We start from the raw sequence: 26,615 nt of genomic DNA, 5'->3' as shown, positions 1-26,615 counted from the left end.
GAGCATCAAAATGTAGAAAGCTAATGCTTTGAAATATGTGCGTATGACTTCCCAACGCAGACGGCAGCGTTGTTCCTGGAACAGAACTCTGATCTCTCTAGAACACTAGCGTGTGAGCTGCTGAAGCAATTGTTTTCTTCCATTGTCTTGTTCCTGCACTAAACCTGACTTGAAAGATAAAAACCAAATTTAAAACAACAATGCTGTAGAGGCCGATAGGGTTCCAATCACCTGGGGTCTTTGGCATAAAGGTGGCCTCTGTAATAGTATCTATCTTTCTAGTTTTTATAGTGTGCCAGTTTTATGAATGACTGCCCTTGTGTGACCTGAAGAAGAGCTCTATGTAAGCTCAAAAGCTTCTCTCTCTCACCAACAGATGTTGGGGCAATAAAAGATACTGTTTCTTTTGTGGAACTCATCATCTCTCAGAAATGTGTCCCATTCTAGTGTCTGTTCTCCTATAGATGGTGAGAGCCCCCGGGTATCTAAATATGGCCTTTCCCAGTCCTTGCTTTTCCAGGCTGAAGAGTGCTTTTCATGCTTTGACCTGGTCGTTGGTGAATAAGGGGTTAACCTCACCTGCACATGCAAAGGACTCTAAACTGGCTGCTTGATACAGCAGGCAGAGAAAGCCTTTGGGAAGGTCAGGCTCCGCAGCCAACATCAGTGGGTTGAACCCCATACTGGGAAGTTTTCTGCCTACGTTCGCTTGTCCTACTTGCTATAAACACTTTCCTTCAGGAAAAGACATTGAAAGCCTCTGCATTTTTTTCTGCTGAATCATCAGCTTCTACTTACCTAATTCTAGCCTGCATATATACCATGGCAGGCCTCAATCTTCTCCCCACACCTTAACCTGGGAGAGAATCATTCACTGTCCCCCCCCCCCCCCTCCCCCCAAATAGGTGTACAAAGATCACACCCAGTCTCACATACAGAGAGCTGCCTATTTCCAGAGAGAGGCTGTAGGGGAACTTTCACAATGCTGGCTGGACATTGTACAGAATGGGGGGGGGAGATTTTTAATATTTATTTTCTCGCTGTCTTCGATTACTGCCCATACACCCTGTTTGTCCTTTCCTCTAGTCCTCAGGGTGGTCTGAGGACACTGACCTCCAAAAACTCAAGAACTAGTCCAAACACCAGCACTCCTTGCTCTGTCTGCAATACATGGTCAGGGAGCCGACCCCACAACCTATTCGTGTGTTGAGCAAAGCAAAAAATGCTCCCGGATCAGTGCTTGGCTTCCCAGTCTGGCCATGTGCTTTAGGCGTGAATGGGGGGAGGGAAAGAGAGTGCCAGAGAATGGCCAATGCAAATAGTGAGATCACCTTGAACTGGAGGAAAGTTAGAGGAACAACAGCTCTTCCTTTCGCTGGGCCATTGGCAGGCGTGAAGTGTAGCCTTCTCAAATACCATCAGACATATCTCTTGTAAACCTTTCCCATCCCCCTAGTCCAGGGGTCTCAAACACGTGGCCCACGGGCCGCATGCGGCCCGTCAAGCAGCCTGCCCCCCCACCCCCACCCCCGGCCTACCTCCGGGCCGGGGTGGGCAAACTACACCCGTGGGATTGCCCCCCTCGAGCCCCGCGCCACTCCCTGAAGCAGCTGGCATCACGTCCCTGCGGCCGGAGGGAGGGGGAGGGAACAGAGGGCTCCGTGTGTTGCCCTGGTTTCCAGGACCCCCCTCCCCCCCCCGCAGCTCCCATTGGCCGGGAATGGGGAGCCGCGCCCAATGGGAGCTTCAGGGGAGGTACCTGGAGGAGCGGCAAGCAGCGCACGGAGCCCTGCATCCCCCTCCCCCAGGGGCCAAAGGGACAAGGTTCCAGCTGCTTCGCGAGGCGGCGAGAGGCTGGGGCCAGGGCAGGCAGGCAGGCAGCCTGCCCTGGCCCCGGTGTGCACCGCAGCCACCCCGGAGCCACTTTAGGTAAGCAGCTCCGGGCCAGAGCCCGAAGCCCTCCTGCACCCCGCCCCCCAACTCTCTGCCCTGAGCCCCCTGCCTGTACCCCAATCCCCTGCCCTGAGCCCCCTGCCGCATCCCACATCCCTCCTGCACCCCAACCCCCTGCCCTGAGCCCCCTGCTGCATCCCACACCCCTTCTGCACTCCAACCTCCTGCCCTGAGCCCCCTGCCTGAACCCCAACCCCCTGCTGCATCCCAACCCCCTGCCCTGCATGCCAACCCCCTGACCTGAGCCCCCTGCCTGAACCCCAACCCTCTGCCACATCCCGCACTCCCTCCTGCAACCCGCACCCCAACTCCCTGCCCTGAGCCCCCTGCTGCACCCCTCACCCCAACTGTCTGACCTGAGCCCTCTGCCACACCCTGCACACCTCGTGCACTCCCTGCCCTAAGCCCCCTGCCGCACCCTGCACCTCAACTCCCTGCCCTGAACCCTCTGGGGGCAGGGAGGGGTGGAGTTAGGGTGGGGACTTCAGAGAAGGGGTTGAAATGGGGGCAGGGAAGGGGTGGGAAGGGGCGGGGCCTCATGGAAGGGGTGGAGCGGGGGCAGCAAGGGGGGGGTGTCAGTAAATGCGGCCCTCGGGCCAATGAACTAGTCCTCATGTGGCCCTCCTGGTCATTTGAGTTTGAGACCCCTGCCCTAGTTTCTCTAGCTCTGTGCGTGTTTATGTGTGCAAATGGGTAAATATCATTCTCAACCCTGGAGGACTAGTGCCCATTCATGACACAGGTTCTACATTCCGCAGGCTTTTTCTTTTCTTCCCCCCTGGGGAGAAGGTGGGAGGATTCTGGAGTTAATCCATTTTAAACATCCTACTTCCTTCCTTGTGCTCAAGACAATTGACTCACTGCTAAGTCCCACAGTAATGAGGGCATACTGTCTTTTCCGCGACTACAGTATTTCTCTATACCAGCCACCAGGAGGTTATCTGATTTCTACAGGAGGCGCCCTCATTCTGTGACCCTAGAAATTTGAAGCACTACATCTGTGATGCTCAGAGACACCTGCTGGTCCAATTTTAAAGTTCCTGTGGCTAGCCTCAAACCCAGCATTCCAGCATCGTAGCACAATGTGCTATCTACAGAGTCATTGCAACATGGCAGTTTCAGGTCAGTGCTTCACTTTAGTTCTTGTAGGAACCACTCTCTTTGTCTTTGTGACATATCATAAATATATGAAAGAAAACTCAGAACCACTATTACAGAAACATTATCCGCAAACCCAACAATCTTCAGTGTGTGAAGAATATTAGCTTTGGCTTGGAGAATTCAGTTGCATCTCCTACATAATGACTTTCAGGTGTCATGATTACTACTCACATCAACTAAGAACAATTAGGCAAATAGCTGAATGCTACCGTATGTTAAAAAGAGGAAGAATAGTGCCGCTATAAAAACAGAAAGCCCTGCAGTTCCACCCCTCTTAGTAATAAGAAAAAATGTGATTAGCACAGGAATTAGTTTCTGCTTTGATTAAATCACTGAAATAGATTACTTTTAAGAAAAACAATGTGGGAATCCACGGAACTAATGAACCATTTTTGTTTTAGGGGGCAAATCTTATATCCTCCCATCCCAACACATTCTCTCTCTCTCTCTCTCTCTCTCTCTCTCTTTTTGAATGTCTGGATCTGCCTCAACTCCAGGAGGAAGGAGCCACTCTGTGAACAATAATGTTCTTCCTCTGAAATCAGGGTATTCTTCCGGCAGCTTTCAGGGTAGCAGAACTTTGACATTGACCCTCTAAATGAAATGATAAAATATATACATTGTCTGTTGCCTTGTGCCTTGTGTAGTAATTGACACCCGTCTAAAGTTGGGTGTAAATTACCATTCTGATCTAGTGCTGATTTTTTATTCATTTTGCATTGGTATATGTGATGACAGTGTCCAGGGCAACAGATAGTTTGTTCTAGGGTTTAAATATAGCAATAAAAGAAGTGCATTAATATATTTTTACTTGTCCTATTAGAAAGTCTCTCAGATAAAGGCTCCGGAAAATGCTCTTCATTTACATTTTCACAGCGACAAAAAAATAAATAAATACAAAAATTACATTCAAAGTAAATTATGGGCTGAGGACAGAAACTTCCAACAGTCAAAGCAATTGTCAATTGCTGCAGGCATTATCTTTCATTTCAATGAAACAGTAACCACTGTGCGCTATGGATGGAGCAGCAGACAAAAATTTAGGGAGTTTTTCACAACCTTAAGGCCAGATTGTGATACTTTTACTCCCGTTTGATAGCACCTTACACCACAATTAATCCCATTACTCAGGGAATAAAATACAACTGCTTGTAAGGGTAACAGAATCTGGCTCTTAACGTTGGAGTTTGTATTTAGCTTGGCAGTTTACCATAGTCAGTGCTTGTAAATTTAATTCGGGGTAAATTACAAATTTGTGTCATGAAAATATGAACATTCCCAGTGAATGAACAAGCATAGGACTCCCCTGTGTGAGATTCAGTGTAGTATTCAGATCTTGTAAAATGCCACCTTTTCATTGGCACTGCTCATGGAATGTAAGTGGTAGTGATGAAGCTATCCAAAAGGGCCTGATCTAAAGCCTGCTGAGATCAAGGGAGAGATGCCCATTGTCTTCATTGAATCAGGCCCTAAGAGAGTAACAAAAGGATTATCTAATTACTATGAGGAATAGACTCAAACCAGAAGCCTTGTGTTAAAAAGAGATCAAGGATCTTTAGAAATGTGTAAATCGCTTTTGATAAAATGTTCGTTTAGCCTCAATATCTCTGGTATATCAGAAGCAGGATAACTGTGATTGATGGACTGATTCTCGTACCTCTGCTCTCACTGAGTACAAACAGAGTGCAAATCATAAAGTCCAGACCAGCAGGATAGATATAGATATCTTTCCATTTGCTGTATCGGAAAGAAGTCCCTGAGTCTAGACTATTTATCTAGAACTGCTTTCTTTATCAGTTGGTCACTGGAAGATCAGTTGGAACTGTTATATGCAAGCCTCTTCCGGTGGTGGGAGTTCTCTGAAGGTGTTACAACCTGAGTGAATTTACCTAATCACCCCTTACTGTTCTTAGTTTCTGGAGGCCCCTGGCCACACTTCCCCATGGAATTACATACAATTCCTGGCCCACAATGATACATAAAGAGATATAAAGGATAACAAGAAAACATTCTACAAATATATTAGAAGCAAGAGGAAGACTAAGGACAGGGTAAGGCCCATTACTCAATGGGGGGAGGGGGAGGAACAATAACAGAAAATGTGGAAATGGCAGAAGAGCTAAATGACTTTATTGCTTCAGTTTTCACCAAAAAGTTTAGTAGCAATTGGACGTCTAATTTAATGAATGCCAGTGAAAATGAGGTAGGATCAGAGGCTAAAATAGGGAAAGAACAAGTACAATTTACTTAGACAAGATAAATGTTTTCAAGTTATCAGGTCCAGATGAAATACATCCTAGAATAGTCAAGGAGCTGACTGAGGAGATATCTGAGCCATTATCGATTTTCTTCAAAAAGGCATGGAAGATGGCTGAGAATCCAGAGGACTGGAATCGGGCAAATATAGTGTCAATCTATAAAAAGGGGAATAAGGACAACCCAGGGAATTACAGACCCGTCAGCTTAACTTCAGTACCTGGAAAAGTAATGGAGCAAATAATTAAGCAATCAATTTGCAGACCAACCTAATAGCTTTCTTTGACAGGGTAACAAGCCTTGTGGATGGGGGAAAGTGGTAGATGTGGTATATCTTGACATTAGTAAGGCTTTTGATACTGTCTCGCATGACCTTTATGTAAAACTAGGGAAATACAACCTAGATGGAGCTACTAAAAGGTGGGTGCATAACTGGTGGAAAACCGTTCCCAGAGAGTAATTATCGGTGGTTCACAGTCATGCTGGAAGGGCATATCAAGTGGGGTCCTGCAGGGATCAGTTCTGGGTCTGGTTCTGTTCAATATCTTCATCAATGATTTAGATAATAGCATAGAGAGTACACTTATAAAGTTTGTGGACAATACCAAGCTGGGAGGGTTTGAAAGTGCCTTGGAGGATAGGTTTAAAATTCAAAATGATCTGGACAAACTGGAGAAATGGTCTGAAGTAAACAGAATGAAATTCAATAAGGACAAATGTAAAGTACTCCATTTAGGAAGAAGGAACAATCGGTGGCATACAGACAAAATGGGAAATGACTGTTTAGGAAGGAGTACTGCAGGAGACTGATCTGGGGGTCATAGTGGATCACAAGCTAACTATGAGTGAACAGTATAACACTGTTTCAGAAAAAGCAGACATCATTCTGGGATGTATTAGCAGGAATGTTGTAAGCAAGATACAAGAAGTAATTCTTCTGCTCTACTCCACGCTGATTAGGCCTCAACTGGAGTATTGTGTCCAGTTCTGGGTGCCACATTTCTGGAAAGACATGGACAAATTGGAGAAAGTCTAGAGGAGAGCAACAAAAATGATTAGAGGTCCAGAAAACTTGACCTATGAGGGAAGATTGAAAAAAGTGGATGTTTAATCTGTAGAAGAAAAGACTGAGAGGGGATCTGATAACAGTTTTCGAGTACATAAAAGGTTGTTATGAGGAGGAGAGAAAAACATTGTTCTCTTTAACCTGTGAGGATAGGACAAGAAGCAATGGGCTTAAATTGCAGCAAGGGAGGTTTAGATTGCACATTGGGAAAAACTTCCTAACTGTCTGGGTAGTTAAGCACTTGAATAAATTGCCTAGGGAGGTTGTGGAATTTCAATCATTGGAGGTTTTTAAGAGTAGGTTAGACAAACACCTGACAGGGGTAGTCTAGATAATACTCAATCCTGCCTTGAGTGCAAGGGACTGGACTAGAAGACCTCTCGAGGCCCCTTCCAGTCCTACAATTCTATGATAAACTTAATACAGTAGGATCTCCCAAAGATTTTGTAGGAAATTGCCACATCTGTCACAGGGATGACCTACGTAATTATAGGCTTGGCAATCTGAATTCGATCCCAGGTGAGATAATGGAGATCCTGATATGGGACTCAATTAATAAAAAAAATTAAAGTGGAGGGTAATATAATTAATACCAATCAGCATGCGTTTATGGAAAATAGATCCTGTCAAATTAACTTGATATTTTTGATGATATTACAAGTTTGGTTCAAAGAGGTAATACTGTTGAAGTAACATTCTTAGAGTTCTGTAAGGCATTTGACTTGGTATCACGTGACATGTTGATTAAAAAAATAGAAAGATATAAATTTGACATGGCACACATTAAGTGGATTAAAAGCTATCTAACTGATAGGTCTCAAAATGTAATTGTAAATCTGGAACCATCATCGGATGTTTCTAGTGGGGTCCCACAGAGATCAGTTTTAGGTCTACACTATTTAACATTTTTATTAGTGACCTGGAAGAAAACATACAGTCATCATTGATAAAGTTTGCAGATTACACAAAGTTGAGAGAATTGTAAATAATGAAGAGGACCGGTCACTGATACAGAGTGATCTGGATCACTCGGTAAACTGGGCACAAGCAAAAATATGTGTCTTAATATGGTAGATAATATCTTATAATGATAGGAACTTAACAGATAGAAGGTTAAAGGGTGACTTGATAAGTCTACAAGTAGCTGGGAACAATCTAGCAGAGAAAGATATAACACGACCCACTGGCTGGAAGTTGAAGGTAGCCTAATTGAGACTGGAAATAAATTTTAATAGGGAGAGTGTTCCAATGGTTAATTAATGTGCCAAGGGTCGTGCTGGATTCTCCATCACTGACAATTTTTAAAACAAGATTGGATGTTTTTCTAAGAGATCTATCTGCTCTACGAATTATTTTGGGAATGTTCTATGACCTGTGTTATACAGGTCAGGTTAGATTTATCATAATGATCCCTTCTGGCCTTAGAATCCGTGAAATGAAAAGATCCTTGTTCCACATGTAGTCCCGTGAAATCAGCACTACTCCCAGAGTAAGATGTGAGGAAGAATGGCAGAATCTGACTCTCAATGAAGAAAATGAAGTTTTGAGCCAAAAACAGAGGTGCCTGAAATAAAGGGATGCTTTTTGACTACAACACACTGTGTAGTCCTACACTAATTTTTCAAAAGTGTCCAGCATTGGAACTTCTGTTCCCATTGAACTTGATGGTAAAACTCTGGGTAATTTCAGTGGGAGCAGTTAGGCCAGTGCTGAGTGTATTTGAAAAGCCTGCGCTAAAAGCACAAAGGAACCACTCACAGAGCAAGGAACTGCTCATTGTGTGCAAAGGAGGCAAGATCTAGCCCTTAGATAGTTGCCTATAATAATTATTCTGGCTTACTTAGGGCTGGTCTACACTGGGGTGGGGGGTCGATGTAAGATACGCAACTTCAGCTACGGGAATAGCGTAGCTGAAGTCGACCTATCTTATTTCGGCTTACCTTGGGTCCTCACGGCGTGGGATCGACGGCCGCGGCTCCCCCGTCTACTCCGCTACCGCCGCTTGCCCTGGTGGAGTTCCGGAGTCGACGGGAGCACGTTTGGGGATCGATATATCACGTCTAGATGAGACGCGATATATCGATCCCCGATAGATCGATTACTACCCGCCAATTCGGTGGGTAGTCTGGATGAACCCTTAGTAACTACAGCTTCTTTCTTTTTCTATGTGAATGAGATGTAATTAGATCTATTTCAAGCACTTGAAGTGGGAAACTTCCTTCCACATCTTCTGCATCTTTGTATGGTAGTGGGGAGGAGCAGACTCCAATCAAGAAGAACTGCTGAATTTTTAACTATTTCTACAGCTTTTCTTCCTTCTCTCTACCCCTACTCCACACCACATTTCAGAGATTGCTAACTTCATCGGTTTTGACTATATCATATTTTCTTACATCTTCCCTAGCTGGCAAAAAAGTAAGTAAGCAAGGCCAGGGATTAAAGCTGTGAGAGAGGGGGAAAAAACAGAATTTTTTTTTATAAATGTGTTAAAAAAAAAAAACAGTTGTAAAAAGAATCCGCACTCAGAATTATAAAACCAAAAATCACAGATTTCCATGTATTAGAAAAAAGAGGGCTTTCATTCCAATGAATTTTTGAAAGTATTTTGTCATTTTGCCACAGAAAATATATGCAAAGCAAACATGTAGAGCTTGAACAAGAAAAAACTGGAACATTTTTCCCCAAGAGATTTTTGTTTTAGTCATGGGTCAGCAATGAAAAAACTGTTTGTTTTTCTCTCGATGTTGGTAGGTAATATTCCTCTGTGCACAACAGCTGCTTTCTATTGGAGTAGATAGTGCCTGTAACATGTATATATCAAAGGCATTTCTGTGCTTCTAATCACTATAATGTCTGTGCACCTTGTATACTTTAATGAGTCAAGCCTCAGAACTACCCCCTTTAAAGTAGGAAAGGGGTATTGACAGGCCGGAAAATAGACATAGAAAGGTTAATACAAAAATTTTCAAACTTGATTTCTGAAATATAGACTCCGAAATCCATATTCAGGCCCCTAAATAAAAGTGGCTTCATATTCATAGGTGCTGAACATTCACAGTTCCTAGTAACTTCAACTGGAGCTGTGAGTGCTCAGCAACTCTAAAAACCAGACTGCTTTTATTTAAAGGCAGACTTTAGACACCCAACCTTCAAAACATTGCAATAAGTGACTTGCCCAAAGTCACAGAAGAAGTCTGTGGTAAAGCCAAGAATAAAACCCAGATCCCCTTGTGACGTTGTGCAGTCTACATGGTTTTATAAAAACATGATAATAAGTGAATATAATGTAACTGGGATAGTTTTATAAAAAATTTGATAATAAGTGACTATAATGCAAATGGGATATGCTTTGTGCAAAAGGTCTCTTGTAAGGTATCATTACAAAGCTCATAATCTACTGAGTGTGATCATCCTATTTGTAGAAATGTACCACTCTTGTATCTAAAACTAGAAATATAAAATGTAACTCTGAGGGCCTATTGTAATTATGTAAAGTGTGGGCCATTAATGATGGTTTGGAATCTTGATGACTCCCATTGTCTGCAGATGGCTGTTTACCTGTGAGTCTCCCTGTATATGTGTGTGCTGGCAAGTGAGTAATGAAGTCTTGCAGTGACATGTGATCATGTCACCTGAACTGGAATCCATCTTTAACCTGGTGCTTTTCCAGTGAGGGGAGGGGGTGGAAACCCAGAGAGACAAAGGGTTCCCGCCTTATGCAAAAGATATATAAAGGGGTGGAAGAGAACAGAGAGGGAGAGGAGCCATCATGGAGAATCCCCTAGATAACACCTAAGCTGGAACAAAAGCTGTACCAGGGGAAAGAATTGTGCCCAGGCCTGGAAGGTGTCCAGTCTGAGAAAAACTTACTGAAGCATCTCTGAGGGTGAGATTATCTGTATTTAGTTTGATTAGGCATAGATTTGCGCATTTTATTTTATTTTGCTTGTGACTTACTTTGTTCTGTCTGTTACTACTTTGAACCACTTAAATCCTACTGTCTGTATTTAATAAAATCACTTTTTATTTAGTAATTTACTCAGTATGTATTAATACCTGGGGGAGCAAACAACTGTGCATATCTCTCTATCAGTGTTATAGAGGGCGAACAATTTATGAGTTTGCCCTGCATAAACTTTATGCAGGGTAAAACGGATTTATCTGGGTTTAGACCCCATTGGGAGTTGGGCATCTGAGTGCTAAAGACAAGCACACTCCTGTGAGCTGGTTTCGGGTAAACTTGCAGCTTTGGGACTAGTGATCCAGACCCTGAGTCTTTGTTAAAGCAGACTGGAGTGTCTGGCTCAGCAAGACAGGGTGCTGGAATCCTGAGCTGGCAGGGAAAACAGAAGCAGGGGTAGTCTTTGCACATTGGGTGGCAGCTCCCAAGGGGGTTTCTGTGATCCAACCCGTCACAGTGGCGTTCAAAACATTGCAATAAGTGACTTGCCCAAAGTCACAGAAGAAGTCTGTGGTAGAGCCAAGAATAAAACCCAGATCCCCTAGCTTCCTGTCACGTATTGGCCACAAGACAATCTTCCCTCAATGTGCAAACATTACAGATCAGTCCAATCAATGTGATATTCCTCTTTGTTAACAGTAATTTCCCCAAGACAATAAAGCAGATTATTAGCAGTGGGCAGGTGCTCACATATCCATCCTAACAAGGGTAGTATTCAGAAGACCTGAACAAGGGGCAGTCACTCCTTTAATCATTAATGAAACCCTACACCAAGATGTCAGGAATTTAGTACTCCTGAATGTAATCTAAAAAGCCATTTGCTCTTATTGTTGTAATCCATGTTCTCTTTTCACCCTCCCACTCCTTTTGTTTTTCTTATGTCTGTTTGTTATATCACAGCTTTATTAAGTGTACGTCCAGACTACCCGGGTAGGTAATATTCCTCGGCGGGTAGCGATCGATTTATCGGGATTGATATATCGCGTCTCGTTAAGACACAATATATCGATCCCCGAACGCGCTCCCCATCGACTCCGGAACTCCACCGGAGCGAGCGGCGGTAGCGGAGTCGACGGGGGAGCCACGACCATCGATCCCGCGCCGTGTGGACCCCAGGTAAATCGATCTAAGATACTTCGACTTCAGCTACGCTATTCACGTAGCTGAAGTTGCGTATCTTAGATCGATCTCCTCCCCTCCCCCCCCCCCCCCCAGTGTAGACCAGCCCTTAGATTGTAAGCTCTGTAACTCAGGGATAGGTTCTTCTGTATGTTCTGTAAAGTACACACTAAACTCTGGGGCAAGTAGTGGTAACAAGGGATAATCATTCTTCTAGTGCTTCTGAAAAGGCCCTGGCATGACCAGTAGCTTTATGCTTAATAATTCCAACCATTCCACCTCAACAGTTAGCTTAAAACTTCCAATTATCTTGAAACCAATCTGAAAATATCAGTTCAGGTGAGAGACAAGATGGGTGAGATAATCTCTCTTATTGGACTAACTTATGTTGGTGAGAGAGACAAGCTTTCATTACACAAAACTGTCACCAACAGAAGTCCAATAAAAGAGATTACCTCACCCACCTTGTCTCTCTAATACCCTGGGACCAACACGGCTACAACAACACTGCATAGCTTCAGTGACAGACAAGTAGGTACCATTTGAACAGAAGTGCCCTAAGGCATTGAATAATGCATGATATTGGTTTGTCACAACCCTCCCCTCCACTTGTTTAGAGGTAATTGGTGTGAGGCTCTTACTAGTTTCTGGATACTGTTGGCCCTGACCCAGCTTGCATGCTTCCTTACTGCTATGAAAAGGATCGGTATGTAGACCACTGACACTTGGTTGAAGACATTATTCAGATTAAGGTCATGATTCCCAGTTCAGCCAAAGAGGGCAAGATGCAAACCCAAGGAAGGTGACTTGCCTTTGTGCCCCTGACCCTGACGCTGTGAAACTCTAATCTACATCTGCTTTTAATCGCTCCCAGGGGCTGTTACAGGGGCCAAACATCAGCCAGGCCTCACCCTTTGTTTTCTGGTTACTTCTCCTGCACCACCAGCTGGTGGAGGGGGTAGCCAGGCCCCGCAATAGCAGCTCTAAGCCATTGAAGATACCTTCTACCCAGGGGGAAGCCTCTGGGGTCCAGTTATAAATGGGAGTTAGACCAGCTTTGTGCTGCCAGAGTGGTGCAATGTGTCCTAACCAGGTGTTAAATCTTTCTTAATACAAATTCGGCCAAGTGAGGCAGTCTGATATCATTTTCATCCATGTTTTCTGCCATTATGTCCAAAGCAGGCAATCTCGTTCGTGAGTTCTGAATCAGCAAGATACTTAAGCACATGTATAACTGTAACCATGTGTGTAGTCCCAGTGAAGTCAGTAGAAACTACACGTGTGCTGAAATACCTGGATGAATTATGGCCACATACCCTAGCCCCCACATCTTGTGAAATAACATTTGCCTTTGCCCCTTATCGAAATGTTCTGCAGTGCACTCTTGCTTCTGGTCAGGGTTACAGAACTAACTGAACCGTTGACCCCTCTCTAGTTTCACAGATCCAGGGATGAATTTGACAGACTAGGACTGCTCCTGCTCCTACTGATAGCTCTGGCAAAACTCACATTGTCTTCACTGGGAGAAGAATTAGACTGAATAGTTTTAGCAACCATTGCCAGAGGCATTAGCAAGAGCTAATGCTAGAGGCATCGCGTGGTGCTAGCGGCATTATGGCTAGAGAGCACTAGGCAATGCTGTAGTGATCATGGCCAGAGGCATTTGAAAATACACCACTAAAGGCAGGTTCCTCTGTGTGCTGCATAGGACTTTAGCTACTCTATTTAGCCACAATGCTTCTCCAAATATAGGAACCTGTGAGATGCTGAGCACTTTCAGCTCCCTTTAAGGTGTGGAATGTAATAATGAGGAGCTGGTGCTCAACACCATTGCAAGTTCAGACTCCGAGGAAGTGGCTCAGAGGAAAGGAAAGGAAAAGTTCTGTAATATTTGCTATACAGTGGCTAGGGCAAGCATAAGCTTCAATTGGTTGAGCACATAGATCTAAATGTCAAATATCTAGAATATTTTCCAAATGCAAGTGGGATGTCAAAACTTGAGAAGAGTGATATTTATTTTTTTTAAAACCAACAAAATGTGTAGGTTAATTCTTACAAAACATTTGATCGGAAACAGAACCAAAATACCACGAACTTATTTGAGAGACGGAGAAAATGTCAACAGATCTGAGGCTGTTCATTATCGTGAGAGCTAAAAATTAGACAGGGAATTACAGACAGTAACCTGAAAAGCAACAACAGCTGAAAACTTTGTGTGGCAGGCTTGGTTTCAGATACGTTTTGTAAAGCACAATTGAAAAGTGAAACATAGATTGGTGGGCAGTTTATGTTAAGGAAACAATAGAGGAGTATTGACCAGCATGGGCTGTTAATTTGTTTGATTTGATTATATCCTCCAAGCACATTAAAGTCCAAGCACCTCTAAACTTTGTTATACTTTTGTACATCATCCTTGCATGCCAGCGTTTGCCTAGAAACTCACCCTAAGATGTCAGTCATTGGAACTATTTCATGTGGAAGCATTGCTAAGTAAATTCACTAAATGCCTATTCATCCCAGTAAGATGGAGAACCACTGAAGCAGCAAATGTGAAAATCTGCACAGCTTACTATACAGAAAGCAGTTTTCTGAGGCTGCCAAATTGAGACACAGAGTCTGACCCTGGGAGGCATTAAAACTCACATGAGTGAACCTGGAAGGAGGGTCTCAGGCTCCTACAATCTAGCCATTTAGGTTGGTTGATAGACAGATACTCCAATTGGTCTAGACTCAATCAATGGTTAACTTGGTCTTTATTCATCCATTCAGTAATGAACTGTTACCTATGATGATGGGAGAGTTTGTAAATATAAGGTACTTAGATGTTTTACTAGTTCGATAAAGTCCCCAAGTTAATACTACTGACTGCATAATTTTAGAGCATTTTATATAGGGAACTTGTTTAACTTGGTTTGTTATGGCTTATAAAAGTGAAATGTTTGCAAGATGCTGTACCAGCTACAACTGTTTTATCTCTGACTTGACTGGTATCAGTTGCATTATAGACCATTGCCAAAAAGGGTCTTGTATCTCTTATTTTTAATGTCCTGTTTATTGAATCTGAGTCAGTAGCTGAAGATCCATCTATTCATTAGAATTTTCTCAGTTTTCCTAGATATGTTGAAGTAGATAAATAAAGGAGGAAATGTGTTTGTATCTTTGTTGAAGTAATAGGGAACCACCAGAGCAGACTCAAATACATAAATTCTTGGACATTTAGGCTCAAAATTTGAAAACTACTTAGGATTTGGATGCCAAATAACTGATAAAATCAACGGGAATTAGCCATTCAAATTCCTTTGTTCCCATTAATTTTATTGGGAATTTGGCATCCAAATTCTAGGTAATTTCAAATTGCCATCCTAAATGTCCAAGAATTTACGTATTCCACTTTTACACGCCACATTAAGTCATGTTAAATAAGTTCCCTGTATAAAAAGCTTTAAAATTGGCATTGAAAATCTCAATCTTAACCTTTTTATTTATGGGAGAATACTGCACAAATGCAGAATTAATGTCCCCCACAGATATTACTTTTTACCCCACACAAAAATTGATCAATGCACCCCTTGCGGGCAGTGGCAGGGGGCAGAGGAGGTCCCGTCTGGTTCAGGTGTCAGGAGCAGCTGAGGGAAATGTAAATCAGTACCGTGTGGATGAGGCTGGGCTCTCTTAGTCCCTTTCACTCATTATCACAGTGCGCCTGGAGCCGGGGAGGACCTAGGCTGGGGACACCCCTGCTGGTGGCTCCTACCATGCGCCGGGCTCCAGCTGCTAATCCCAACTGGAGTGGGGGGGAGTTCCCCTGCCCCCGCACAAAGCGGCCAGGGCTGGGTCAGACCCACCCCCAGGAACCTCCTCCAGCTCCAGGAAGCTCTGCAACCCCCACATTTCCTGCCCCATCGCTCCCCGTCTGCAGTGAGAGGATCACTGCATGGGGAGCTGCCCCCCGGCTGTCCAACCTCCATGGATCTGGACCACCCCACACCCACAACTCCTCTGCTGAGCCCCACTCCCTGCTGAGCCCCCTGCACCTGGACCCTCACCCCACTGATCCCCCCCTCCTGCACCTGGACCCCCACCCCACTGAGTCCCAACCAGCTGCTCCCGGACACCCACCCTACCAAACCCCACTCCCACAGCACCCGGTCACCCCCGCTGCACCAAGACCTCCTTGCCAAGCCCATACCCCCACACTCAGACCATCCCTGCTGAGCTCCAACCACCTTCACCTGGATCCCCCCACAGAATCTCATTCTTCCTGCACCCGGAACCCCTCAACAAGCCCCTGTGCATCCAGATAACCCCCACACACACACTCGGACCCTCCCACTGAGCCATCCACACCCAGGATATTTGGCTCATATACTGAGCACATTTGAAATAGAAATCACTGAGAGATAATAAGCATGCCTTTCTTTCTAGCCTTTCTAGTAGAACCGGTTTGTAAAGTTCAGCAAAACCAACAAAACGCTTTCAGCAACATTGGCCTTTGTAGAGGAAAAGTCTGCATTAAAAATAGTGTTACAGTAATAGTATCTTAAAACTATGCCTTGAAGAGTCCAAAGGGTCTCAAAATAAGAAACAATAAACATAAATAACTGTAGAAGACAGATTTCTCTACCTGATTTGCAAATTTTTTCTTGTTTCTTTCACAGGACAAATGATCAGCTAGTAGCATTCCTGTCCAGGTATCGCAATATGAACTTCTTGAAGTCGCATGGGAGGGACAATGCAAGGTAACGTGACTTCTCTTAAGTTTGTGTTGGACATGACAATAAAAGTTAGACAGCATGGTTACTCCCAGTATGTGTGGATGAAGGAGTCCTGAGTTCAGGAGACTGGCTCCATGAAAATTGATACTGTGTCTTGGGAATAGTTGTGTCTCACTCTTGAATGGCTGCTCCTGCATGTTATCTACAGAAGAGCATTGGTGTAGAGAAAGGCTTAGAATAGAATGCTGCTTACTCCACACTCCTAGGTAGAGGCGGGTTGCTGCATCAGAAGGTGTACTTACGGTGGGGAGCTGAGCACAAGAGGTTTTCTTTTGTTCTCAGTTGTTTCTCAAACAGTCTAAGCAGTTTTACATGTGCAAATGATCATTTTCTAACTCATTTCTGTGTGCAGCAAAAATTGTATGCGGTGTTGTTATATCTGTGTTGGTCCCATGATATTAGAGAGATAGGGTGGGTGACATTAAGAGCTCTGTGGAAGCTCGAAAACTTGTCTCTCTTACCAACAGCAGTTGGTCCAATAAAAGACCCTCATCCACCTTATTACTGTAGCAAAAATTGGTAGTTTCACCTCCTCTGCTCCAAGCAGGCATCGTGAATACTATTCTATTGTGGTATTAGGTTCTATAATGGATTCTTTAATAGAGTTTTATACTTGATCAATCACAAGTTACTGGTCTTGATGCCAGAATTACTGAAAATCTCTGACATGTGTTATGTAGAAGGTCAGACTAGATGGCCCTGGCCTTAAAATCTGTTAATCTATGGATTCCTTAATAGGGGTCTATCATGATGATGGAGCTCAAGACTAACAAAGAAAAATATACTTTTCCCTTTTTTTATGTTTATAAAATCAAGCCTTAATGTTAGAGTAGGACTTTAAGAAACAATAATAAAACTTTGCATTTATGAGATGCCTTTTCCTCAAAGGTCTTAAAATACAGTGTAAAGATGGATATTATTATTCCCATGTCACAGATTATTGAATCCCTTCAATCCCTTATTTTTATAGTTACCCCCATCTGTATGTCGTATCTTAATTTAGACCCCAATCTTGCAACCAATTCCATTAGCACAGGCTCCAGAGACTGTGTGAAGACTCATTGACTTCAGTCCTATAGATTCGATTGCAGGTTTAGCAAGCTAAATCACCAGGTCCGGGTCATCCTCTGTGTCCTGTAAGGTGCCTGCCACATCTTTGGTTATGGTACAGAAAATAAATAATAAGAGAGCAAGTAATACATCCAGGGTCACAGAGCCAGCCAGTGAGCGAGTCAGGAATATAAACCAATCCCTTGACTGCCAACCTGCTTTTGCTGTAGACTTACAGCCTCCCTTTTGTCCTTATTTAGATGAATTCTTCACAACGTTATCATTCTAGTAGTGTTGTGTATGCAGGGCTTGTATTGCATTTGGTACCAAAATATATTTGAGAGGGAGTTATATAAAAACAAGTCAAAAATATAAATAGCTTTCAGAGCATATTCTCGGGTTTGGAAATACAGCTCTTCAGTGTGATTGACAGGCTTGGCTCTAGCTGGCAGTACAGTTAAATTGGAAAAGCAATGGAAAAGGTTAGGGAGATGCATTCCGTCGCTTTAGCTTTTCTGCTATTCTGGTGCACCTGATTATCCCCAAACGTTGCAGCTAGCTAACTAAAATAACTAATGAATTATGACATTCATGCATAAAGCTGGGTTTAAGATGCCAACCTCAGCTGGGACTAGAACAATTTAGATCAATTAAATGCAGTAATTTGTTATTAATTTAATAATAAAATGTGCTAATGTGCCACTCGTCCTCTCAGAAGAATAATATCCCATTTATTAGTTCAGCTGTTGCTTTTGAATGTGTAAATATGTAAATGCCTTTTATCTTAATGTGACCATACACATTTTATTTTTACTCCTGACATGGTCGTATTAACGTTCCAGTTCATTGCTAGACATGGAAGGTCTTTGACTGCGCAATCTCACCTGCACGGAGGAAATAAGTATAGGCAATGCTTGAGTTCCTTTTGCCTTCTGATGAAACAGCTGAAAACAACATATGACAAGAGCAGGTGTAGCATTGGCACCTGGACATTTGCATTAGGAGCTTCAGGCAGACTCAGATGTAGCATCAAAACAAAACATAATCTCAGAAAATGAAAACTAGTTCCCCTCTCTATTGTGCTGGGCACTGGGCAGATGCACAGTGGGAGGAATCTTCCCCGTCAGGCATTAGTGTGGAGGACTGGAAGACCTTTGCAGCTGCAAAACACGGGCCCCTGTTTGGCTCTGTCCATACCATCCCCTGCATGCTGAGATCATGCATCCCCCAAACAGCCCTCATTCTGGCCCCACGCCTTGGGTACCAGAATCCCACCAGATCCATTACAGTGAAGCCTCTATGGATGTGGGAAGGATTTGCCCCTATGGTATGTGAATTATGACAGTCTTTGGGCCTGATTCTTTGTTGCCTTGTACCTTGTGTTGTCATTGTAGCCCATATAGGGGGTGATATGACCATGAGGTTAGCGGGATTCAAAAAGAGGATTAGGCCTTACATGAATAACAAGGATAGGCAGAGTTATAATAGTAGATATTTAAAACAATAAAGAAGAGCTAGAAACCTTCCAGATTCAGGGTGTAAGTCAAACTCATAACTATTGGGGGTTGGAGGAAACTTCTCTTGGTGACCTTATCCCATAACTGACTACTGCAGGGTTTTTTCCTCTGAAGCAACTGGTGCTGGTCATTGTACGAGCCAGGATACTGGGCTGAATGGACCACTGGTCTGATCTACAGTGGGAATTCCTGTGGTCCTAGGTGTTTTCATCAAAATGTGAAGAATCATTAATACAAGAGTGCAGTATTTAAAACACAATTAGAGCAAATTATAATCCCTGAGGCTACCGTTTTGAATTCATGGGTGAATAACAGCTTCTAAACAATAAGCTTTTCAACTGCCTAAATCTGCTTTGTAAACAGCTGCCTACACTCTGAATTTAAAGTCACCATAGTCTGGTTTGTACAATGGAGAGCGAGGGAGAGAGAGATTAAAAAATGCATCTTAAAACTGAAATGCTTATACCTCTCAGTTACAACGTAGTTTGTATTCAAGCCATGTAGACAATCAGTACATGTTTTACTGCCAAATATGGATAGAAACTAGGCTTCCTTTTATAGAATGAAGTTTTCTTTTAGTTATGCCAAAGTCATTAAAAAGTACATCACTCTGATTTTCCTTTAGTGGCTTCAGAAAAGAAATGGAGGTGGAAATGTCTCCTTAACTCAGCAGGAGAAGCATTATTTTCTTAGAGAACTGGATGTATGAAATGAAATTACATACATTGGCTAGAGTTGTTACATCGCAGTTAGTGGGCAACACTTACATTTTCTTCTCTTTTCAGCATCTTAGACTATTAAAAGCAGAAGAATAACTCCGTAGTTTTATAAGCTATTACAACTTGGATCACCCAGAAGATTTTTTTGACAGGAGCGGCACCTGGCTGGTGTATTATAAAATACAAAGAGAGTCAAGTGTGACATCTTCACTGACAGTCAGGAAAAGACATTTTTTTAGAAACCCTGCCACAATAGTCATTTGGGGAACAGTGTAAACATGCTGTGATTGTTGGATGTTGTTAAATCTTAAGGGAATTGGGAGCTCACAGGCAGAATGGAAACAGTTCAGAAAAGTTCCATTCATTTTTTTCTGTATTGTTTTATAATTTTCTTTTTGTTTTGGATGTTTCCCCTCCCTCTTGTGTCACATATCCCCATCTGTAGTCTTGAGTTCTAGAAAACAGATAGACATCCCCTCTTGAGCCATTTAGTAGGCATGTCCTTAGGGTTTTCAGCATCCAGCAGTAGGAGCCAATCTTATTCTCACTGGCAACGTTAGCACACTGTGATTCAGGATTGGTTCCCAAAATCCTCCAAATCTTTACATCAGATGTTTAGTGAGGTAGGTGCCATTTTCCAACATGGCACATGCTACTCTGGATACTGTATATTGTGTTAGGTAAATGGACAATATTACCTTTGTTATCTATTTCTAAGCAGCTAACCCGAATACTGGAGAATAGAACATCCAGTAATTGCTGCTGTATTACTGTTCTTATGAATCATCCATGTAATACCCGGCACTACTAAGTACTGTACATAAAGTGCAATTTACTGTGCCTGATGCCAAAATATTTTAACCACTTAGCTGCCGGAAGCCGTTACATTCTTAATAGTTCTGAGGTACCAGAGTATTTGTTCAATGGCTTACTTAGCTGAAATTTCACACCACACACATTTCAGTTAATTTAGTACTGTATCATCCTGAAATACCTTGACTAGAAAGGTCTATTCATTGCCAGTTGGAAACATAGTCCAATATTTGTGGACACAGTATATCAACTGAAATAGTAACACTCTTCTTATTATGCAAAGCACGTGCATTTAAAATTTTTATACCTTACAGCTAACTTTCAGATACCCATACTCCCCATTGCTTCATAATCAGTGCTAGAGGTGACATAAAAACTGCTTGTCCTTGACAATTTGCCTTCTCATAGCTTTTTCATTTTACTCTGTTTAGAAGATGGTGATCAGAAGAGCCCAGTACAAAGGAAAACAAAATAGGCTGAAAGTGTGGGAAAAAATAAAGTAAGATCAGCTCAGATGTCCTCATAGGAAAATAGCCTGGGATTGTTTTTAGTAAAGTGCTGAATGAATTTGGCTTGCGAGTGCAAAAACAGTATCAGTCACCAGCCCAGACAGGTGACGTGATTTGAAGTCTTCCTAGAAAATATTTTATTGTGCACAGAGAAGAAGGGAAAAGAAGAATTACTGGTGGAGAGAAAGCAAAAAGATTACATGAAATCTTTTGTGCCCGCTACTTAACAACTAGCTGCTGATTTCATTTTTAATTGTATAAACAAATAATACTTTGTGTTTCCATAGTATCTTTTCACTCAGCAACCTGAAAGCACTGTATAAATTAACTGAGTCCAGCAACACCCCTTCAAGGAAGGCAAATATCATTATCCCCATTTTACCCACAGGTAAACCATGAGCTTGTGCATGGTCAGTTTGTGTGTGGCAAGCCAGAGCGTGAATCTACATCAAAAAGCCTAGTAGAACTTCTAGTGCACTGTAGCCATAAGCGCCGACTCCGTGGGTGCTCCAGGGCTGAGCACCCATGGAAAAAATCCAGTGGGTGCTCCGCACCACCGGCAGCTCCACAGATTAGTGCCTTCCCCCACCTCAGTGCCTTCCGCCCGCCAGCGGCCCCACCGATCAGCTCCTCCCCCTCCTTCCCAGTGCCTCCCACCCGCCGGGAACAGCTGATCCACGGCATGCGGGAGGAGCAGGGGCAGGAAGAGGTGGGCAGGGGTGGGGGTTTGGAGGAAGGGGTGGAGTGGGGGTGGGGCTTTGGGTGGAGTGGGGGTTGAGCACCCCCCGGCAACTAGGTAAGTCGGTGCCTATGACTATAGCAGAGTCCACACAGCAAGTTAGTTCGTGGTGAGTTGATGCTATGGATTCAGACCCTGGCTTGCTGTGTACTAAATCACCGTGTAGATGAGCCCTTCGTCACAGAAAGGTTAATAGCCTGATTTTGGAGCTTTGGGTGCTCAACATCTCTGAAAATCAGTGTAGAAGTGACTTGCCCAGAGTCTCACATTGAGTCATTTGGAGAGCTGTGAATGTCGCCCAAATGTCCTCACTCCCTTTCCCCTGTTCCAATCATTTGCTGTGCAGATGCCAAGATGATGAGCACAGTATAAATACCTAGATAAACATTAAAAATAGTCTGGCATTGGGTGGACGTGTGAATACTATCTACACAACACTTTTTTCTTCAAACTTTCTATCAACGCGCCCACCAGTTGTGCTCCATCAGTGGCAGCCTTGATGGGAGCTAGTGTAGACTGGGCTGTCTGTGTTGCATAGCTAGATGACGCGGTGCTTAAAACTGCCCTATCGGTAATCTAATGCTCCCGACTTGGCTACTGCTCGTGGAGCTGCACTGCTGAGAAATGTTACAGGGTGGGGGAGAACACTAATATAGAGAAGGCCATGTAGTGGCGATTAGATACTTAACAAACATTCGTATTTGATGTTATTTGACCTGTCTCTGCGGTAAAGTCACACTGCACTACATACGCTTCATTAATAGTTGATTTTGTCCTAGCAGTGTTGTTTATTATTGGGGACAGAATGCTAAACATTTGCATTGTTTGCTCTTTAAGATTTTTATTCTTTTAACCTCTGCTGTTGTGTTTTTGAAAACATCTCATTAGTGAAGAATGGTGGAGAAAAGGCCACAAGACAAGAAAGACTTGGAATGTTCCTCTAAGGCCGCGTATACAGAAGGGAATTTTAAGAATCAATGCTACTACTAGTCCAGCTGCATCAATGTAAGCTCTGGTAGAAGCCATCGTACAAAAAAAGCTCTGGCAGTTTCCAGGGTTTAAAAACATGCCTCTTAAGATTCTTTTCTTTGTGCGAGAGAAGACTCTGTTCCCTGACCTGCAACCCTAAAATGTTGAGGAGCTGTGAGAACTTCCAAGAATTTCTTGCCTTTGAAAGTTTAATTGCAAGAAAATGGAAAATAAGATCTTTCAAAAATAGTGCAAGCTAAATCTTTGGAAAAGGTGGAGAAGGAGGAGACTTTAGAAGACTTTCTCCAAGCCAGAACTTAGGGACGGGATGTGGGAACAGAATTAGATGAATATATTGGGCAAATTCTAAGTGTATAAAAGAAGCAGGAAAAAGAAAGTAAGACTTTTACTGTACAGTTGGACAAATTCAAATATAACCGCACAGATCTCTTATAAGGAATGGACTAAAGGTGTGTCTTGGTGAACCTTGGATAACATTCCAGGATATTCTAAGCTCTGTGGATATTTTATTGCAGTAAAGATGTCATTAATTGAGATGGGTCACGTGGATCATATTATTTTCACAAGTAGGGAATATGTTTGGTACTTTGAAGAAACAAAATCAAAAACTGTGCATTACCTTGCAGTTTTTGCCTTTAATTAAAATGAAAATGAGCTAAACCTTAGGTGTCCTGACTTTTGTAGCATTGGACCAAATGTCTGCCCAAAACCCGTTTGCTCAGTAAACATGGAACCATTTAAACCATGGCAAACGGTGGTTAGGAAATACTCCCAAAAATCTGTTAGTTTTCTTTTCTTTTAATTATCAATGCCAACCTGTTTAACTTGAGGAATGCTTTGTACTTGGATGCCATGCATTATTATGATGGATGTCAGGACATAATTAATATTTAATCTCTAATCATTAAAGCAGATTTCATTTTCTCTCGTGTTGTTTTAAACTTACATATTTATCATTGTTTGATTTTTCCCTTTACTTAATCCAATTATAACAGCTGTGTCAAAATGATAATTAACATCACAGTTGGTATTACCCTCTTTGGCAAGTTTGAGTAGAACGTTTTCAGGAGGCTATCTTTGCTTTTTTATTTTGTTTTGCTTCTATTTTTTCTTCCAACTTGTATTTAAAGTCTCATCAAAATTAGCAGGCAAAGCAACATTAGGTTTTTCTAAATGTCTGTTAATTGCAGAAATAATTAATATCTGTCAGTGCACCCCCACCCAAAAAAGGTGTCAAGGAGACATATTGACATTTTGAAATAACTTTCTCACTGGAGAAACTTTCAACTGTATCTAATTTAAAACATAAATCCATGAGCCTTTCACGTATTTTCCATAAATATTTTTATGTTTCTTAATTCCCTAACTCTGCCCTGACAGCATCAAGCACTAGGTATTGTTCCCTTACTTCGCTAAGATTCTATTTTTCTGAACTATCACCCAATCATTTTCCTCTTATACAAATCCCCGTTTCTAATTTCTTCCTTTGAGAAATCAGTGCTATAGTATAATAACATTGGGTGGTGTGCAGGGCCACATTTCCAATTAGGCACAGTAGGTAGGGGGCACTGGGCAGTGGGGGGTTGGTGGGAGGTCTGTGTGTGTTGGGCACTGGGCAATGGGAGGGTCTAGATGGGGCACTGGGCAGTTGTAGTGATGGAGCTGTGCGAAGGGGTGCCTAAAAGTAAAAGTAGCAGGGTCCCCCCGCTGCCCGGAGCGGTTCGGAGCTCCAAGCACCGCCGGGTGGCGAGGGCCCTACCGTGTCTGAGCAGCGGGTGACCCCCACTGTGCCTGATCTGAACTTCTCAACTTCCTCATGTTTATACCTGGGGGTTTGGTTCAAGACCATCCCTATTTATAACTGTTCATGAGTCACACAGAAAGAGAAATGAGGCTGTTGAGGAATAAGCACAACGCCATACATAAATCCTTCCAACCACAACAAGTGGGTTACTGAAAGTGACTGACCAGGTAAATGTTTTTTTGTTTTTGGATCAGTTGGGCCAATCCTGCCCAGATTCATATCCATGTAAATCCTGATGACTTCAGTGGGATTGCAGGGTGTATGAATCAGGACAAGATTTGGGTCTTTATTTTTTATTCTTCAAGGGTGAAATATATGGCAAATGAACAAAGCCAGAGTAAAGGCGCTCTGGTCCTTGTGAAACCATTGCAAGGCTGAAGGATACAACACTCAGTCACAGTTGTCCATTAGTAGGAATAAGGGAAATGGTAGACAGTTCTGGTCAGCAGAGTATGCCCATATTCCACACCCCTTTGCAGTAAGCTGTGGGGTGTTGCATAGGGGTTAAAGTGCCCATTTGGCAGATTCTCTGTTTGTTTGGGCCCCTGTGTAATCGATACACAGATTTTAAAGTGCTTTGGTGCTTTTTTCACTCTCGTAGATGTCCCAGGAATTGGATCTCAAACAACATGTTTCTCATGCATAAAACACTGATTGCCCACATACATGAAATATTCTTCTGGGGAAAAATTCCCTGCACATGACAAATCAATAGGAATTGCGGCAACAGGTATTTATTGCTACATCCCTAGTTATCAGGCTCCTTTTGTGTATGCATGCATCAGTATTCTTAAAATCTAAGGGTGAAATCCTGGACCCACTGAAAACAATGTCAAAGCTCCAATTGACTTCAGCGAAGCCAGGACTTCATCCTATAAGTTATTCACGGCATGGACTATGTAGATGGAGTCTAGCACATTGAGAAAGCTACTGGAAAACAAATAATAAATAGTAATAATAATTAAAAAAGAGATTTTTTTCCTGTGTTCGTATTTGACTTCCAAGTATTATCACGATTCTACCAGAAATAGTTTTTGTTTGTTTGCTTACTTTTAGGTTTGACTTTGCATATGAAATATCCCCAATCTCACTATAGAATATTCATGGGAGGAATAAATTCTATACCAGCCATATAATTTTGTTTGATGTTTGTGCCATTGTCATTAAAGCACAAGGGATTGAGATGGCTAGGATTGTATTGTGTTTGTAATATCTCCTTCAGAGCACAGGAATTAAAGCAAGATAAGAAATAATTTCATTTTGCCTTTGCCCCTGTTGTCAGGATGCTGCTGTTTTAACACACTGTAAAATGGGTTACATTTTGATCTTTTCCCCATCTTTTTTTATCTGTACTGAGAGTTTTTTCATGTTCTTTTGAAACAGCAGGGAATTCTGAATTCTGTACTTTTTTCACACCCAATTGCCTATCATACCAGGAGGAACTCTGCCTAATCTTGACAGACTAAGTAGGTGCTATTTTTTTTTTGACACTGTTCCCCTCTCTACCTTGTACTCCATTTATCGTGGGGGGGAAAGGCTAAGTCTAAAGGCTTTCAGTACGACAAAAAAGGGTCTTGGGGAGTGTATTGCAAAATTGTGTATACGAAAGCAGGTGTGATTTATCTGTTCCTATGGGTGCTCCATCGTAGGATGTGCGCGCACCTGTGCACTCTTGACTGGAGACTGTACAACAGAGTCCATGGGCCTGGGCCTGGGCGTGCGCAGAGCAGCTCCTCATGCTCCTGTACAAGAAGAAGGAGAGGTTACTTACCTGTACAGTAACTTGAGTTCTTCCAGTTGTTTTGCCCCTATGAGTGCTCCACCTCCCTCCTTCCTACCCACCCATCTGCTGCAGTCTCTGGTTTTGCAGTTGATCAGGAACTGAGTGGCGGCAGGTCCATGCCTCCCTATGTGCCCTTGTCTGAGAGCATGGAGAGCTGCTCTGGGCAGGCATGGGCCCGCAGACACTGCTTTACAGTCTCCGTTTGAGAGCGCACAGGCATGCACATGTCCTGTGTGGAGCACCCATAGAGACAAAACATCTCAAAGAACCCAAGTTACTGTACAGGGAAATAACGCCTCCTTTTATTTGACATCATTTGGCACAAAGAGGAGACTAAAATTGAATGAATTATTGGCAATTTCAAATTTTCAAAACACATATAATCTGTGTTAGAGCTGCA

At 42.8% G+C, this 26,615-nt stretch overlaps 1 protein-coding gene across 1 annotated transcript in view; it reads left to right on the top strand.

The window, feature by feature from the left end:
• XYLT1 (xylosyltransferase 1) overlaps positions 1 to 26,615 on the top strand; it is a 324,163-nt gene that overhangs the window by 252,934 nt on the left and 44,614 nt on the right. Inside the window, exon 6 of the mRNA XM_065411535.1 lies at positions 16,175 to 16,255. Within this exon, the coding sequence (XP_065267607.1) occupies positions 16,175 to 16,255 (81 nt within the window). The remainder of the gene's footprint in view (positions 1 to 16,174; positions 16,256 to 26,615) is intronic.

The sequence above is a fragment of the Emys orbicularis genome, chromosome 10 (genome assembly GCF_028017835.1).
Source record: "Emys orbicularis isolate rEmyOrb1 chromosome 10, rEmyOrb1.hap1, whole genome shotgun sequence".
Lineage (NCBI taxonomy): Eukaryota > Metazoa > Chordata > Testudines > Emydidae > Emys > Emys orbicularis.
This window is presented reverse-complemented; position numbering and strand designations above follow the sequence as displayed.